This window comes from Sardina pilchardus, chromosome 5 (assembly GCF_963854185.1).
Source record: "Sardina pilchardus chromosome 5, fSarPil1.1, whole genome shotgun sequence".
Taxonomy (NCBI): Eukaryota; Metazoa; Chordata; class Actinopteri; order Clupeiformes; family Clupeidae; genus Sardina; species Sardina pilchardus.
This window is the reverse complement of record NC_084998.1, coordinates 7,297,440-7,316,402: the sequence shown is the minus strand read 5'-3', so window position 1 is coordinate 7,316,402 and position 18,963 is coordinate 7,297,440. Positions and strand designations below refer to the sequence as shown.

The 18,963-nt window shown below is 41.4% G+C and overlaps 2 protein-coding genes across 9 annotated transcripts in view; both read right to left on the bottom strand.

Moving 5' to 3' along the window:
* Positions 1–108: 108 nt before the first annotated feature.
* On the bottom strand, positions 109–8,771 carry adora2b (adenosine A2b receptor). Its single transcript, XM_062536164.1, has 3 exons — positions 8,672–8,771; positions 7,926–8,395; positions 109–3,116 (listed from the first exon to the last, which is right to left on the bottom strand). The coding sequence occupies exons 2-3, from the start codon at positions 8,249–8,251 to the stop codon at positions 2,390–2,392; spliced, it is 1,053 nt and encodes a 350-aa protein (XP_062392148.1). The 5' UTR covers positions 8,252–8,395; positions 8,672–8,771; the 3' UTR covers positions 109–2,389.
* Positions 8,772–9,454: 683 nt separating this feature from the next.
* Positions 9,455–18,963, bottom strand: part of specc1 (sperm antigen with calponin homology and coiled-coil domains 1) — a 97,946-nt gene continuing 88,437 nt past the window's right edge. For all 8 annotated transcript variants that reach the window (XM_062536186.1, XM_062536184.1, XM_062536185.1 and 5 more), the window contains 2 exons: positions 17,092–17,151; positions 9,455–10,398 (listed from right to left, as the gene is read on the bottom strand). In XM_062536186.1, the coding sequence (XP_062392170.1) occupies positions 10,309–10,398; positions 17,092–17,151 (150 nt within the window). In that variant the 3' untranslated portion in view covers positions 9,455–10,308. The remainder of the gene's footprint in view (positions 10,399–17,091; positions 17,152–18,963) is intronic.

The window sequence follows — 18,963 nt, the reverse complement described above, 5'->3', positions numbered from 1 at the left end:
AATGTGTTTCCCATCCAAAATATTGATCTGATCTGTATTTTTGTATATTCATCCTCTTTATTCCACTTTTAATATCTTCATGATTAATATAACAGTCTTAGCTTTATATAAACATACATTTTTATTAACAAAATAAGTCACAATACATACAGTTTTATTCATGTTAAATAACAATACTGGTTTACATTTGTAGTACGAATGACAATTTCTTCTTCGAGCACTGATAACACCAAAACATTGTGAACCACTGTATATGCTGACTAGTGACCTTACTGAAGCATAGTTTTTAAAACACACAACGTTTGTCTTTTAAAAAAACACTGTTTATTGTTTTAATCAGTGGCAGGATTGATCAATTAGATCATGTTCATATCTAGAATTTTATCGATATAAAAAAAAGCTTTTTAATTATATCTACCGCAGCTCTACTGGAATGCACATCAGTGTAAAAAGATTAATGGACAGCGATGTAGAATGTAGTACAGGTTGGTCTCCAATGGAATGCCCACAAAGTCATTCCTCTAGTTTAGCCCTTTAAGTATTGAATGAACCATTTCATCAAGCACTGCATGACACCCAGACTCAAGAGTTGTGCCCTAGGAGTTTTGGCATTTCACATCAATCTCAATTGACGTTATCTTCCTTTGTGAAACAGCTGCTGGATAATACAATAAATAGCAACATTGTGATGGCATTGACTGTCACCACGAGGCGCCTGCTGATACAAAATCTTTTCTTTTTTTTTTTTTTAGTTTCTTTAGTTTTAAATTCTGGTGAAAACAAACACATTAGTCACACATCAGTGCATTTGAAAAGCTCGGCCAAGTACGCATACAGCACAGTGCAGCACCAGACGACTCACAGTTAATAAGGAACGCGCCACAATTTTTTTCCAATTTCTTTTCTTGCAATCTACTTCGAAAACCATTATAAGCTCTAGGACTCCCATTGTAGTGTTTGTGCAATGCTTGACTTCAAGCCGATATTTAGGAGTGAACGGTCCTCCCCACCACACAGACAATGTTCACAAACAACAAGCAAAGAAATCCTCTAGTTAGCCAGGCTGCCTCCAATGTGTTGAAAGTTTACATTCGTGGTCTGCTTAGTGGGATGGCTACAGTTGTCGAAGCAGCTCTCATATGTATTTATAGTTAAGGTCCTGCATTTTTTACTGTTGAAGATGGAAGCAGCTTTTATCATTTATCTCCATGCTTAAGTGCCATCCCCGACAGAAACTTGTGAGCATGTTTGGGTGTATCATGATGTCAGTAGTGATTCATTGAATATACACGTTCAATGACAAATGCTGCCCATGGCTTGGTGGGGTGACAGTTGGGCTGTCAGGATCCTGCCATCACAGCTGGGACCATGCTCTGCACGTGTGTGTGTGTGTGTGTGTGTGTGTGTGTGCGTGTGTGTGTGTGTGTGTGTGTGTGTGTGTGTGTGTGTGTGTGTGACAAGTCACAGCTGAGGCTCTAGGATAAACAGGATCCTGATTGAAATTTGAGCTTAGACAAATCTTTACCTCTTTAAAGGGAGTGGCCTGTTAAGTGTCCACCTCTGGGATGATCATTCCTGAGCGTTCTAAGTTGAATCTAGAATAAGATTCACATGTGCATATACACACACACACGGATACAGAAAAGTGACTGAAATTCAAACGTGTCAAACAAATCATATTTCAAATTTCAAAAAGTTTTCTGTCAGATGCTTTGTACAGTATATCCTCCACTAACACTAACTAGCTAAAGCATCTGTGAAATGCTTCAGAGCCGATAAGGACTTGTGCTTGTTAATGACTATTTCAGTTCTTCAGGGTTTCTCAGATGCTGCAGACATAAAGTCAGGTATTTCCTGCTTACACAGTTCCATAGAGGGTGCTTCCTAGGACTCCCCCCCCCCCCCCTTCAAGACACTGGCTGAAGTCTCAAATTTTTTCCTTTCACTTCATTTACGCTGGAAAGCCTGCAGCTGCGTTCCAATAATCTCTGACTCTGACTAGTCTTATCCTTCAGTCAAGGCTTCGATAAAGGAGTGAATTTTCAAGTTTGTACATGTAGTTTGGGGAGACTATGTGGTAGTCTATGATGTAAGCTTGAAGAGGTAAAACTATTGGATAAGTCCTGCATGACGGTTACTCAAACGGAAAAAGATCCACCAAAGACAACAAAACAGCACCCGCTTTCAGGAATCAGACCAGTGGTCCTGTGCTCATTTCATAAATAAGAGTTCACATCCAAGGCATTTCAACACGTAGTTCTAGCATATCCTCTCTTTCTATTCTGTAAACATTCCTTTACACATATTTCATGGAATAAAAAAAAAACACTGGAGACATTTAAAATGGGATGTTACACGGGCAAAGGGCAGCTTGCCTCTCGCTGGCCTACTAGAGCAGAGGGTCGATCGTCATGTTGATCTGGTCTCTGTGTCGCTTGCTGCCGTTGGAGCTGAGGTACAGCTCGTCCTTGCGGCACAGGATGTGGCGCGTCAGAATCTTCCGGAAGGTGACCCTGAAGTCCTGTATGCGGTAGGCGTAGATGACCGGGTTGACGGCCGAGTTGGCGTGCGACAGGAGGATGGCCGTGTACATGACCTCCGGGGGCTTGTGAAGGTCGTCGTAGAAGAGCGTGAGGCAGTTGAGGATGTGCACGGGCAGCCAGCACAGGGCGAACAGCCCCACGATGATGGACAGCGACTTGGCGGCGCGGATCTCCCGCTGCAGGATGCCGTGGTGGTGGCTCTCGCCGTTGCCCACGCTGCACTTGAGCTCGATCTGGCGCATCTGGCGCCGCGCCACCGTGAAGATCTTGATGTAGATGCCCAGCATGATGAGCAGCGGCGGCAGCACGCAGCCGAAGAAGTTGAAGTAGACCATGTAGTGCATGTCCACCACCTTCTCGAACAGACACTTGAGCCGGCAGCTCTGGAGAAGGCTGCTGCTGCTGCTGCTCTTGCTGCAGCTGCTGGAGTTGGCATATCGAACGGTCTCATTGCAGCATGCCACGTGCCACTCATTCCAACCCAGAAATGGCACGAGACCAATGACGAATGACAGGATCCATAAGACGGCGATGATCTCTCTGGCTCTCTTCCCTGTCATAAGCTCTTTGTATCTATAGGTGGAGAGGAAAAAGTTGAACGCATTTGGAATGAAAATTGAATTACTGCATGCTCTAAAGTAAACATTGTAAACTGCATTGTCATATGTTTTGTATGATAGCATTTACAAGAAAATAATACAATTGAATTGAAAATGGAAACTATTGAAGTAAAGACAAACTTCTCATATCAACAACCAACTTTAGAGCTTCCTGTGGATTCCTGTTAAACATCTGAAATACCATGGCAACATTTGCACACTCTGTGGCTTGTTCACACGACATGCTTTTGAGCTTTCTGAATTACGAAAGAATTTCAGAGTTCCTGAAAAGCATGACATGAATTGAAGTTTGGGCCACTCTAAACAGTTGCTGAACAAAGACTGTATGGAATCTAAAAATTAGGGCTGAGATAGAAATTTTTAGTGGGCACTATGGCACAATTGTTCTACTATTCTGTTGTGAATACAAAATGATTACTGTAGGCGATTTGACAACTAAACTAATATGTCAGAGACTGCTGTGAAACAGTGAAGCACTCAGTGAAACACACTTGCTAGCTCAAATCTGGTCTTGTGTAGACCTAGGATGTTCCTTTGATGTGTAGAATATTGTTTTGGTGGAACAAACAATATGCAAACAGAAATAGCATTGGCTGTCAGACAAAACAAAATGCCTGCATTCTATTTAAGGCAAACTCTTTAGACATGATTAATCTACAGGTTACATTTTGGTACTACTGTAAAAACCTTGGTATCTTTCACACAAAAGAGCAAAATGAGCAAAGATAGGAAATACTATATAATCTTTATAAATAATGGAGGTACAGTATGGGCACATTCAGACCACCTGTCACCTCTTTCTTTTGCCTCCCTTCATAATGAATTTGATCATAGCGTACTTTGGTACTCATGGTTTCTGTAAATCTAAATCTAGAGATGAATCTGATCCAGTAATGTCTATAGCATGTCCTTATCGACAGAAGTTTAAACATCAAACGCTCCAACGCTGCCTGCCTTTCATTGGTGGAAATTGTGTAGCAGTACTGCACAGTATGCTTAAACTTTTGTGCGCCTGATCTAAGCAGTATAGAACTAGCTTAAGCAGGCGACCTTCTGGGCTTTAAGAGGTTTTATACTGTACAACAACAACATCAAAAAGAACATCCATAAAACCAGCCCACTGACCAGGCTTCTAGTTGAAATTGCACAAAACCTGTAGCCACTGTAGCCAATAAAATGGCTCAGTGGCTAATTGCTATAAGGCTTATGGTCAAGTTTTTTTGTTGTTGTTGATGTTCTTCTTCTGTTTGAGGATCATGGAGCATGATCATTCAAAGAGGAAGAGAGTTGTTAATGGGTAAAAGTCACCGTGACTTTGTAAACAAGTCAGTCATTAATTCAAACATGGGGTGCTAATCCAAATTCTCAAAGCTCTCTTTTCTCCATCCACAAAGTCAGCACACTTCAGCTCTTCTGAGAAATACTGCTCTACTGCTCGGTGTTGCTGCAGTGATTGATTCAACATCCCAGCCACCTTGTCCTTATCTCGCCGCTCCTGAGACACATGAGGCCCTTTTGACAAACAGCAGCAGCTTGAGGACCTCTTCATCTTCCTATTACCTTCTGTGTCATTCAGTGTTAGCCTCTACAAGCGTCACTTTCCCCTCTCCGAAGATCACCACAGAGAGAAAATTCTAACAGTCTTGCATGCACTTTAATAATAATACTTCCTTGGGGCTTTGTGGGTGAGATTGTTTGGCCATTAAGCGGCTGGAAATGCAGCCCTCAAAACCACTCTGTTATGGCAAATACAGCTCTTGCCTTATGACAGTGAATGAGATTATGCCACTCGATGCGATAAAAGGCTGTAACAAAACAGCATTTCATTTGGAGTGCGCTAAATAATCGAATAAGTCATCTTTTACAGGAAAAGGCGATATTGTGTTAATCTCAGTCTTCCGTTATTCTCCAGAGAACCTGAGCACCCCAATGACTTGTAATCCAAATATGTGTTTCATGCAGCACATCCAAACATTTAATCAGAGCTCAGAAACGTGTGGTCTGGCTTCTTTCCCTGCTCTCTGCTAGTTCTCCCATTCAGCCTCTTTATCATGACATTATATCCCAGTTGCATCATGTGCATCACCAAGCTAACCATGTCTGGACAAAGTTCAGACAAATAACAGATCATGTGGTCTGATGGCTTCTTTTCCTTCTCTCTGCTACTTGTCACATTCAAACTCTTTATCTTGACAATCCCAGTGCATATGTTCAATACATGTGGGCAATGTGCTTTGTCTCCGGTCCACTCCATCAACACCACCATGCTCCCCATCACCCCCCCCCCCCCCCCCCCCCCTCCTTGTGGGCACATGAATTGAGGAGCGAGAGGATTAGTTCTGGCATGACGACAGGCCACTGGCATCCCTCATTTCCCCTCCCGCTGTTTCAGCCACACTCGCTCCATCCCCACCCCGACGCGCAACCCTCGCCTAACCCAGCCGCTTGGACGTTTCCGTCCACCCCAGCAGGCATTTCCCGTTTAAGTAGCATGCAGAAATGGGGGGGGGGGGGGGATCTAAAATGCATGCAGCTGCTGCTGGGATTAAGACCACAGCCCTTGTCTTAAGCATGGGAAAGACATGGACCCTCTGATGCATCAGGGCTTCATTTCCTCACTGGAGCAAGCGTACCTGCTGCAGTATTAACAGAACACTAAAACAAGAGAGTGGTGCTGCCTGTGGTTCTAAAACATAAATGGGCAAATCAATATTGTAATAAGCCTGCTGCCTGTCTGCCAGGGGCCTTTATATTACATTTAAAGAGCCCTGCTATGAATCACAAGGTTTTACTGATCTTTAGCTGGCTGGTTGAGAAGCAGGGGCGTGGAACATTGACCACTGCTCTTCACAGTACGCTTTGCTGCTTTGCCGTGGTGACAGATGCGTGCAGACATTATGGTGATGGCGAGGACTGTTATGTTGGAGCTCTGTGCAGTGTCTCCTGTATTTAAAAGAGAGCCTGACACAAAACACTTTAGAATGGGGAGGGACCTCCTCGCCCCCAGCCTTTGAATTTGTGTTCAATGGAAGGGCTATTGCAGTGTCCAAGTACTGTTACGCAATGCAAATCCTTCTGTTTGGGGGGGACAACTCTACACAGACGCTGATACTTAGTGACCGTGGAGAAATAAAAAGGCAGGAAATAGGGAAAATGGAGGAATTATTTGGGATTGTCGAGGGAGGATGACGTTAGTGCTACAATTTGGTAGGGAAAACTGAGTTTAGTTTCAGTATTTCATGGAACCCGCAACACTTTGGGAGCCTGCAGTGCCCTTGAACATTAAGTTCCCTGTAAACCTGCGAGCTCGCTGGGCAGGCAGGTTCGAGGTGGAGTTCTGTGAGGAAGCAGAGCGGCGGTGATGACCAGCTCTGATCTGGCTGCTCTGCTGGATCTCACCGAGTACAGTCTACCCTTCCACTTCCACCAGCCAGCTGTGAAAACACCATGATCTGAGAGAGGACCACGATCTGAGCTCTCTTGACCCTCGCTCTCTCTTTCTCTCTTTCTTTTTTTTCTTTCTCTCTGTCTAGCTCTCTTTCTCTCTCTTTCACACACACTTTTACATAGAGAGACATGCACTTCGTGTCATTCACTCAGCTCTCAAAATAACATCAGAGAGGTGTTATGTTTTTAGAGCGGATGGAGATATGCTCTCTCTCTCTGCATATTCCATTCAGCCAATATGAGGAAAACATCGCTGTGCCTTTGGGGGTCTGAGCTGGATAATATTCTATGTCTCATATTTGCATGCATACTGTATGACCAATAGAGTCTTTAAAGTAATAACATGTCCAGAATAAGCTGGACGCTTTTCATTTCGTGCTCCCCATGGTCCCTTAAGTGATGACGCAGGCTAGATAACATCTTGTGTTTTGTTAAAATATCACATAGTTGTACTGTGACCCTGCGCCTTCTCTCTGGCCATCGCCATTGCTAGCAAAAATCCCAAATAAAACCAAAAATATTCAGAAAACATGTTCTTCCATTTCCTACTTGGAGTCTAATAGCTGTTTCCTCAACATTTTCCCCTAAAGTCAGCAGTATACTCAAATGGCTACATTCCATTCTAACTGACGACCTATCTCAACCTACATACCACTATTGAACGACCCTTTGCCTACTGTATGCACAAATTAGAGCATTTCTAAAGTATTCACAATCAGAGAGGGCTTGTCATCAAAATTAAATGGTCAACTTTGATATGAAACTTGAATCAGTGAAGTGCCATAGGCTGTCAGTGTTGTCCATCAGTGTTACTGTCCATTGAAGAGGTATAAGTTGTACAGCATTCACACCATTTCAACTGACAGAAGGGATCATCTTCAACCAAAACTAAAAGAACCCCATCTGTATTTTTCTATGACAAGTGTAATAATGTAGACCTCAGACAGTATGGCCTGAACATTTCTTGAAATTATCAAGGCTTATTTGAGTTTCTGCCTAACCCATTGTAAGCTTTAGAATGATAGTTCCTTGAGTTTTGTATTAAATACAGAAAACATAAGGCACTATCGATAATAGTGTATTTCCTATAAATAATTTGTAAACTATGCTTCTGGACAGGTTCATTCTGATTAGATCCGAAAGCCTCACAAACAGTATCACCTGGCACTGGAAAACCATGACAACATTAAAGATAGCCTAATTAATATCAGCTCTGTTCTTCATCTTCAGTGATGAGGATAGTAGTTGGAGACTCTTCCTTTCTACCACGAAGGGAAACTGTTGAGCATATATAGACAAAGACCAAATGACTCACCTCAGGGGGATTTTAACAGCCATATATCTGTCAATTGCTACAGCCAGAAGACTAAAAATTGAACTCTGGGTGAGAACTAAAACAAAACAAGCCAGGAAAAGGCATCCGTAGAAATCCGAGGGCAGACCAATGCTGATGGTGATGGCAAAAGGTATGGCCAGGCAGCCAACCAATATATCTGCCACTGCCAAAGACACTAAAAAGTAGTTCGTCGCGTTCTTTAGTGTAGTGTTGATTGCAACAGCCCAGCACACCAAAACATTGCCGGCGATCGACAGGACAGCAATTATCAATTCAATGGCAATGTATATATGAGGCTTATTCATCTCCGCGGAATTTTAACATATGTGCATGGATCGTCGAAAAATACTTCATCAGTGTTCATTCTGGTTTGGGCTTCCCGGGAAAAAGGGCAAAATCTTGCAATAATCCACCGAGTTTTCAAATATGCATTTTGCATAAACAGCCATCTGAGGAGGAGAAAGAGATTCGTTACAGCATATTACAGCCACAACTATAAGCTATAACATCATCAGAATACTTCAATTAGACGAAATGGTTCATCATTTGAGTGCGCGACACTGGAATACCAGCAACACACTTGCTGGTTGCGCTGACCAACATCACCATTAATGCCAGATGTGCAATTATGGCTATAGAAAACTTGAGAACAGTTCTGTTTGTGAGACTTCACACACCTCAGCAAGATGGTAATCTCTATGTGTAAATAGAATAAAGTTTCTTACCTCACTTTACAAAAACTCTCGTGCCAGTGCTCGCAAATCGTAAAGCGCGTCACTCTGAACGGTCTCCGGTTTCATGTTTCGACCGTAAGGAGAACCCTGCTCAAGTCATGGCTTTTCAAGCAGCTCCGCGAGAAAAAGATCATCTTGGTCATAGCCACGCCCCATCACGATACCCAAACATGACTACATCAATGGGTCGAAATACCATGATAAGTACCTAGGCTAAGTAGAGGCTGCAGATAGTTAACAGATAGCTGCGTAATCACTCAATAAAAATGCTTTAACCAAGAAAAAAGAGCTAACTATAGGTTATATACTGTTGTGTTTACTCCACCTACTTTAACTAGTTTATGAATGTTTACTTACGTTACATCCACAGTATGCAAATATGTTTGCATAGACTTACTGTACAAGCTTTGTACTGTACTTATGCAAGCTGTTGAGAGTAACAGAAGTTTTACAGTTAACTGATGCGTCAGTAGGCTATGCGTCGATGCGTATGGCGGACATGCCATCGTGCAGATGTTGACTCATAAAAACTCGTTAAAGTAAATCCAATTTTGTGGCTTCCATTTGGACAGCGTAACCTGGTAACTGTATACAAAATTGACGTGAGATATTCGTAGAATGACTTCATTGTAAACTTGAGAAACTGACTGTCTTGAACTCATTGACATCAACACATTTCGTACATTCTAGCCTGATAAATCATTATAAATCAAACAGGGTAATGAACATACTGCATTATAGACTCAAGTAGGAAGTTGACACCAGGTCTTTGGAGTGACAAAAACTTTATTATGAATACTCGTTTTCAGCTAGTTCACATTTATAGTAAAAATCAAACTTGCAAATAGAAAATATACACACTTTGCTTAAAACTTTAGTTTAATATTTCATCAATAAATAATAACAATTCCTATACATACAGCCATAGAAGATAAGAATTAGAGATCTCCATGATACCATCCAGTTAAACATTAAAATAATACAGAGAATGGTTCTTCACTGTATACTTATTTATATTTATTTATTTATTTATTTATTTATTGATTTAAAACAGATCCAACACCACAAAATCTCCTCTTCGACCACAACACCACTGCTCTTCCATCAGAGACTGCTAGCTGGGTCTGGGTGAGCCACAGACAATCAAAGCTGGTCATGTTATGCGATGTCACTTGTCACATGTTTTCTCTGCTTCTCTGGCTCTGTGTAATATCTCAACTGTTGTGACGCTGAAAGAATTACTGAAACCGTGTGAGTAGTGTTGGCATTTAGAGGTGGCTGACTGAAAAAAAAAATTCTCTCATAAATAAACCTTAAAAACTTTCAAGCACATAGACAATTGTAGTGTGGCATCATGACATGTAATGTTATTGATTTGCTCAAAGAGATGCATTTGAAAAAAAAAAAAAAACGATATGAATAACAGTTGTTGTCTTCTGTGTTTGATGATTAAACACACAATGAGATAAAAAGAAACTATACGTGTGCAATAACAATTTTGCTTTTTTGTTTTGTTTGTGTGTGTGTGTATATGCATGAGTGTAGAGGTTCAGTGTTTGTAGGACCAGGCAGAAAGTGCTTCTGTGCCATCAGTCTCTTCTGATTCTTCTCAGGTCAAAGGTCAAAGGTCAAGTCTCAAAATACTTGTAAATCTGAGACACGTAGTGCATGACGCTCTGCCAGTCTGGTCTGTCCGTGTGCATCATATCGTCAATGTCCTGGATGCAGACACAGAAAGAAAGACATAAATGTTTAGCTTAATTAATGACAAAAGATGACATTAGCAATAACTAGATGGCTCCTGTGTCCTGACAGGAAAAAAACCTTTTGTTTTGCAGTTGAGTGGGCAATAAAAGATCCTCTTGGTCTTTGTTAGTGTTACACATTTAAGTAGTGGTGGGCCCACAGAACACATACCCTAAAAGGTTCCATCTGGTACTACAACTGTACACATGGAGGATGCATTGGCTTCACTCCCAACATAAAATTAAAGTGTGGTTGACTTGGAGCATTTCTCAATCCAGGTACTCCTGTAGGCTACCAGTGCAGATTGTTTCTCATCGCCAAGTACTCTGCCATTCCCTATTTCACCGTAGAATAATGCAACTCTGGATAATGCACAGCAGGAGAAGATAATTATGAGTAAAATAATTCTACATGGTCTGAATACAGTGGAAAATATAGCCGCAAGCGGCGATGGCGGTCCCAAGCACCTCTGGTGCTATGAGCTGTGACATTGATTATGAGGATTAGTTAAAACCCCATTATACCGTGATTGGTTGTCACTTTTCAACATACTGATTAGTCCGATGGACACTGTAGTGAAACTCCCCAAACGTCTGAAGTAGACAACATCAATTGACTATTCTTCACAGACAACATTATTTAAAAAAAAAAAAGTAAATTCCATTCATAACATCAGATTCTAAGTACAGTATCATCCCTGAGTTCCATGAAAGTCTATCGGGCTGCCCTGCACCTTGAAAAGTGACGCTAGAGGGTTATTCACTGCGTTGAAAAGGGAGAGTTTCTACCCGGCACCCCAAAACTACATGGTACAATACCAAACAGCACTGACACATATACTGACACCTTTGTGAGGTAGAACTGGAGTATACTGTAAGCACTGAAGGGCTCAGAGAAATGGAGGCGAAATGACTCACATGCTCTGCACTCCTTCACATTGTCTTTTTTGTGTCACCTGAAGAAGCCTGTGTGGGAGTGCCGTCACTACAGTTTGAGTATGTGCTCTGACTACTGAATCAACGAGCCTAGTTTTTTGGCGTTGTAGTCAAGCCCTGGAGACCCGGGTTCAAGACCGGGTGTGGTCACTGATCTCTCCCTTCGCTACAAGGCCCCTCGAGAGATGCAACATTGTCGGTGTTGGGGGGGGCCTTGCAGTTTTACCGCGGGAGCAAAATTAACCAAAGGTCAAGGCATACTCAAAAGCACACAATCTCTTTTTGTCTCATTATTACATATCGCATATCAATATTAAGTGAAACTAGAGTACATATCGTCCCACGTCTATTCAGCATTGTACTGTAGAAGTGCTATTGGAACAGTTGAGAAGGACAGTGTGGTGTGTGTAGCGTACACGTAGCGGATATTTTTGCTGTACACGCACTATCACTCTGAACCCACACTTGAACTTGCATTGAGTTGTGTGACACTGACCTCCCACTGTATGAACTGGCTACGTGTCACACTATTGTCAACATCACATCATAAACTTAGTGTCAGTGAAGGATACTGCACAGCTGAGTAAATAAACCTCTCTTTGTGACGATGATGTTAATGATTTTGAATTGTTTATACAACATACAGCAGGCTATCTACTTACTGGGGTGAAGGCCAATAGTATGCACCATGCTATTACATATGCCGGACAAGTAACTAAAAATGCTTTCTCTAATCTGTTTCTTTGTTCTTGTGAGAACAACTGTGGATATTTTTTTTTTTTTTTTTATCATTTTTGATAATTCATCTTTTCTTTCCTGTATTGCTTGTTGCACAATGATGGTTACATGCTCATTCATAGGTCAGCAACCTGAGATTAATTTGTGCTGGAGCAAGCCAGAGTGCACCAGAGAGGTCCAATACTTAAAGTTCTGTCACTCATTTCTCATTGAAGTTTTTTGTAAATCGCTTGTTTTGCCATGTCTGATGCATTTGAAATCAGCTTTTTTAAAAGCAAAAAGAGAGATGTGAATGCTCAGGTAAGACAGTGAGTGCTTGCAAGATCACATGAGCTAACATTGCAACAACTGGCCTAGGCCACTGTAGTCTCTATCAAAAAGCTGACCGTTCTACCAAATACGTATCTATAAGAGACATGTGTTCATGAGTATCCAGCTACAGTTAAATTCAGTAAGGTCAGTTACATACTCACAAACACTGGATGTGTTGGACATTATTCTGAGATGCATCAATAGGCTCTCAATACAAGAGCAGGACCAGATTATCTGTCAAATGTTCCAGTAAAACAGTGTGATGAGATGGAATAAAATTCATACCCAACTTCTGTTATAGCTCATACTTTTACAAGACAGTTGAAACAGTATCCTGACAAATAAGCATCATTTTAATGTCTCAATCAAGTGATGGGATTCATATTTGCTCATATTTGTAAACAACAGTAAAACGTACTGACAGACAATAAGCAGCATTGTAATGTGTCAATCCGGTGATATAACTATCATACGCATTGTTTTGCGTCCAGGTTATGAAGGGATGTTATCATAGTCTCTACTCTCTAGTCATAGTCTATCATATAGTCACCGAGGGCTAGGCTACTCTTCTCCTTTGACAGTAAATTCCTTCATTGTCGAAATGCATTCATTCAAACACTTCAATGTATTACTTGATGTTGACAGCAATGCCTAAACAATAGGCTACTTGTCAGTCCGACTGGAACTGCGGGTTTTCCTCATCAATTTTATGTTTTAGAGACAGAGACATGGTTAACATTAGGCTTTAACACTAGAATTATTGCCGCCAACGCAAGCATTCCTGTACAGGTTATGCTATGGGTGCGTTCGCAAGTTTCTGCCATGAGTGCTCCTCATTCGTACCCATGCGTTAGGCCTATTCTACTGTATTTATTTTTCATAGTGTCAGATTGAATTTACAAACGCACCCATAGCATGAGGGACAGGCCCGAGCTGCACAACATTGTTTACTTTTGAAGCCAATCGCTGATGTCGTTTTATTTTATTGATTATAGCATAGTCATGAAAGACAGATTTGAAGGCAGTTTGCGGATGGGTGGGCCGCATGTAAAATCAAACGGGCCGCTAGTTGAATAACCATGTTCTAGGCACAGAAATTTAAGGACCCTTACATGACCTTATAAGATGTGGATCAAGGTTGATTTAGTCAATGTGGCACTAATTCAGTTTGTGGCACAGTAGTTACTGTAGCTTTCGCTGATGTCCAAGCAGATGATTCAGGAGACATTGCCAATCTTGGTGATGTGTGATTTTATTGATAATGATCAATTTTGTCTGGTTCACACGGATTAAGCCATGTAACGGGGAATCCATATGATGGGCCCTTAGAAACTTGAGGAGCCCCTACTGCACTCTGTGGTGCTAGGCAGCTTAATGTTTGGAGGCAAGAAAGAAGAGCTTCAAGGGGGGTTCGGAGTTTTCTCCCCGAGAAAATGTTTACAAGTGTAGTTGCTAAAACACTGTTTTGATGCAGTTTCAGACAGAAAATGATCATATTGTCTGAATATTAGAAAACACAGTCCAGCACCAATCAGCACTTCATTGGCCCCATGCTGGCGCCGTACTGATTGAGAATAAAATGTCAGGGAACTAATCATTTTTGCCTGGTCCCATTATTCTTGTTTCTATTCAACGCATCAGTGAAATCTATCAAGCTGAGTGGAGATGATGTCTTTGCTCCTCTGAATGCAACACTACTAGAAACAAATTTGGTTTTGGTAATTTTCATATGATTTCATTAATTTGCCGATTTTATACAGGGGAAAAACTTTTGATTTTAACTAGAAAAGCATTTTCAATGACCTTTGTACGCTTATGTCTATTTTCAAAACTTTCCAGGACCTTTTTCAAATTCAAAAACTTTCAACAATTTCAAGGACCTGTGGGTACTCAAGATAGAAACAGTTTCATTATGGTGATCATCAGTCCAAATTGTGGAATTCCAATGCCATACATATGCATTGCAAGTGTTTTTGTTGAAAAGCTCCATTCACTTGAATAGGTCTTCCCAATGTTCGGAGGTCTGATCTTTCTGTATAACAGACCATTGCTATGTAGAACAAGATCGTTGGGGTTTTGTGCCTTGATTCAGTAGTTGGCTCTCAAGGTAGGCTACATTACATTACATTTGGCTGACGCTTTTTAACCAAAGCGACTTACAACATGGTTTAAAAAAAAATACGTCATTTGTTTGCCTTTTTTATGCTTGAATTTTTTAAAAGTTAGTGAGAAATAGACACTGTATATTCTAAAAAAGCTATCATTTTAATCCCAAAACATGTCAGAAATCTTTTGTGACTATCTAATGTTAACAAGTTAGCAAGTTAACTAACCTCCACTGCCAGTTAACAGCAGTTAAAGCCTACACAATCCCAAGCTTCGGGAAAACCCACCTGCAAGCTTCACCTGAAACGTACCTCTGACTGACGCCTGAAACAGTTGGAAGTTCTATTTGTGGGGCAAACTATTTGTTTCTTAAAAGACCCATTGTGTGAAGTTTCTTGACTCATTTTGGCAAGTAGCCATGTAATGTGTTTTGTTTAATGAATACTCCCTGATGCCCTCAGGGAGAAGATACAGGGTCTCTTTATGTAAACATAACCGGTTCAAACAGTCCTTTGTCCCAGTGTCAGTTAAGCTCATTAATGAGCAAATGTAGGGAGGTTTCTTTGTGAACACTAGAACTGTAACATGTACCAGCATTGTTTTACATCTGTACCAGCACTTTTAATATGTAGTATTATATTTGTAATGTGTGTTCTAATATGTACCTATACTGTATTGTGCACTGCACTTTGAAATGCACTAGCACTTTATTGTGCACTGCACTTTGATATGCACTAGCACTTTAATGTGGCACTTTGAAATGCACTAGCACTTTATTGTGCACTGCACTTTGATATGCACTAGCACTTTATTGTGCACTGCACTTTGATATGCACTAGCACTTTTCTGTGCACTGCACTTTGGAATGCACTAGCACTTTATTGTGCACTGCACTTTGATATGCACTAGCACTTTATTGTGCACTGCACTTTGATATGCACTAGCACTTTATTGTGCACTGCACTTTGATATGCACTAGCACTTTACTGTGCACTGCACTTTGGAATGCACTAGCACTTTACTGTGCACTGGCACACCAGCACTTAGTGTGCACTGCACTTTAAATGTGCATTAGCTTTAAGCATCAGGTAGGGCAGATTGCACAGCTCAGCTCCTCTTGCACTTTGGTCTTTATCTGGTTGCCAGTTATGTACCCTCCTCTTTGTCTTTGTTTGGTTGTCCATATTGTCTTTACACATTGCTGTCTCTGTATGTTCTATGTACAGTACTGTATGTCTGCAGCAGTACCCTCTCTCTAAACCACATTTCTCCCAGGGGAGACGAAGAAATTAACTTAACTTGACTTAACTTGACTTGTAATAATCGGGATAATGTATTGTCCGTCAGTTATTAATCGGAAAATAAGTCCCAACAGGGAGAACAGGACCCTGACGGGAAAGGGACTTATTTTCCAATAATGACCGGCAGACAATTATCCCTTACGTACAGTAGACTATGGTACATTTTTTTGTAGCTCGAAATTACTGTAACTCAAGGGTCTTTGTGACTGTGCATGTGCATAGCCTACTGCCTTGATGTTACGTCAGATTACGCCATGCCCGTCTATTTAAAAAAAAAAAAAAAAAGCAACAATAAAATAATTGGTCAAAAAGCACAGGACTATTGCATAGAGCTGTGGTTTCAGATTGTTTTTAATCTATTTTCTTTTGATTGATCCTTTAGCTTATAATAATAATAATGATGATAATAGTAATAGTAGTAATAATAATAATAACAATAACTAGGATATGGTATAATGGCAAAGAGATGTGTCAATCACCGTACCATATGACTAAATTGCAGATAACATCAACATTCTCATATATTATTCAGTGTTATTGTATTGCTTCCTGGTAATCATAAAAAATCATCCAGTTTATTTAGAAAAACGCCCCCCCCCCCCTGCTAGTTTCCCCAGCCCTTGGAGGCAGACTGAAACGAGGGTCTGTTTTCATTTCAAATTCAGCCTGTCAGCGTGTGTTTGCTTTACTCATTGCAGTGGAGGTTTTATGACGACGAGACGCTCTTCAGCAGCCGTGCTGTTGAGCTGCTCAGCCCAAAGGAGTCATGCAGGGTCCTCCTCGGGGAGGGAGGACGTGGACGCATGCCGTGGGCCTGACGAACCTGGTGCCCTGTGATGGCGGGGGGTTAGCGGGTCTCAACGCGTTATCTCCATAGAATCCCTGCAGCCTCCGAGTCCGTTCCCATGAACCTGGCCTGTGGCTAAGAGAGGAGGCCAAATCCCAGAGCGCTGGCCATTTAATGATATATATGCTGCACATATCAGTGTGTGACGGGCCGGCAGGAGCACATATAGCTTTGGCAGATGCTCAGGAGGAAAGGAGAACAACTCAGCAGAATGTAATCATGTAATCATGCCGAGTCGTGAGGAGAGGTCTGACTAGAGCTGCTGCACTTCTTTAATGACAGCTGACTTCCAGTTGTCCCGTAGCCTACTGTCATCCAAGGGCACCAGTGGTTGATCTCTTTCTCTCCCTCTCTGTACGTGTGTGTGTGTGTGTGTGTGTGTGTCTGTGTGTCTGTGTGTGTGTGAGCGTGTTTGTTTAAACTCACCAAGGAGGGTTTGATGCCAATGCTCTCTGCTGCCTGGAACGCCAACGTCAGGTTCCGGACCTTTGAAATAAAATAAACAAGGAGGCCTTACACACACACAGTAGCAAATAAACAGAGAGACCAAATGACAACCTTCCATAGAAAAACACATACGTATATACCACATACATATGGAATGAATACTGTGGAATATAAATGATCACTCTTCAAAGAAATGACAAAAACAAGGGAGAAAATGATCATTGACAGAGGCAAGACTGGACAGTGGTAGTGCTGATACTAGGAGGGCAATATTGACAACATCCACAGAAAAAGTAAATGAATATTGAAAAAAAAAAGTCTATATAAATCAGACATAGCTATTGTGCTCCATGCTGCTAATATGGGGAAAGCAGAACGGGGCCAGATGGGGCAGGGTAGCAGTGTAGTGTGAAGGGCAGTTCAGTCACTGAGGATACTTACCATCTTTAATTTCTCATGTTGAAATGTTGACTTGTTATGTTAACTAAAGGGCTCCAGTAATAGTGAGTACATAGCACTCACCATATGAGTGGACCCTACACAACTAAGTTAGTCCTGTTGAATACCTAAAGGTTCAATGTATAGATTTTGCTCGTTGAGACAACAAACAACCTGATTGGATTCAATACAGTTTTCCCAAATCCCCTGTGCATTCTTTTTCTCCATTTCAGAGTCATGTAAATTTAAGTGTCATCCAAAACCACCATGCAAAGCAGTACACTAAAACTACATCACTTCCCTATCCGAGCAAACCATTATAATTAACCTATAAATAATGTTATTTCATAACAAAAACTACATACTGTAGTATACATCATCAACTCATTTGACATCTCAGTAGAGGTGATAAATAGTTGGGCAGCGTAAGCTAAGACAGAGCAGGAGATCGCTGATGGAAGGAGACCTCTCCCAACTCAGAGCAAGAGCAGCTTGGGGGATAATTAAAACGCAGCCATCGGCCGCTTCTCTCTCATCACGCCCCCCCCACTCCTCTCTTAATCTATGGCATATGGGTGGTGCTCTGTGGACTGGTGTGCCTGTGTGGTCTGGCTTTTGTTTACAGTTTTTGCCACTCGGTAAATACACAGTAGCCTAGGGGAGGTCAGCCCTTCACCTTCAGCCAGCCATCCCACCATCAATCAGCACGTATGCATACAGCCTCTGCTCTGTTGTGTCAGACGGGACCGAGGGGAAATGACGACCAGTCAATCTTTTATCTGGAAAAGACTGACCTGGTAGCCATGGTAGCCAACGACTTTCAAAATGCCAGTACGATCAATAAAAACAATCTGTTTAACTTTTATCTTCAATTTACACTGGCGAGTTTACATATGTAAATGTCAGTATATTAAACATACACATTTCAAAAACTTGTAATACATTTTTTTTCATACTTGTGTAAGTAATCAACTGAGGAAGTTTCAAAGTGATACCTATTATTTAAAAATGTTACCCTATTCACCTGTAGTGTCTCGCCTTAAATCCCGAATAAGATGGAACGTGAAAAAAGAAAACTAGCAGACAGGTGGGGAAATACACTGTATGTTGTCACAGAGAAGAATTGTGACATTCAAGTGTATAAGATCCACAACTCTTCTACTGGCCATGAAAAGACTGTGAAGGGGAGGAAACGGAAGGGGAACAAGAAGTTCCATGTGTGGAATTTAGGCCCTCCTCCTTATTTTGGTCATCCCTCTTAGTTTGGCCCTGAACTTTACATCCCTAAATGAAGTAGTATGGGTACATCCATTTGCATACATTTTACATTTTACAGCCATTTGCGTACATTGTTTGAATCCTTGGAGTCCTGAGAGTGTTTCAGTTTCTGTCGTTTGTGTCTGTAATGTTCTC

What these genes read in the sequence shown, in the direction of transcription:
- adora2b (XM_062536164.1), bottom strand. Translation starts at nt 8,251, where the DNA reads ATGAATAAGCCTCATATATACATTGCCATTGAATTGATAATTGCTGTC. An exon ending in GCTGTTAAAATCCCCCTGAG is followed by an intron (nt 3,117 to 7,925) that starts GTGAGTCATTTG and finishes CTCCACCTATAG; the next exon opens with ATACAAAGAGCTTATGACAG.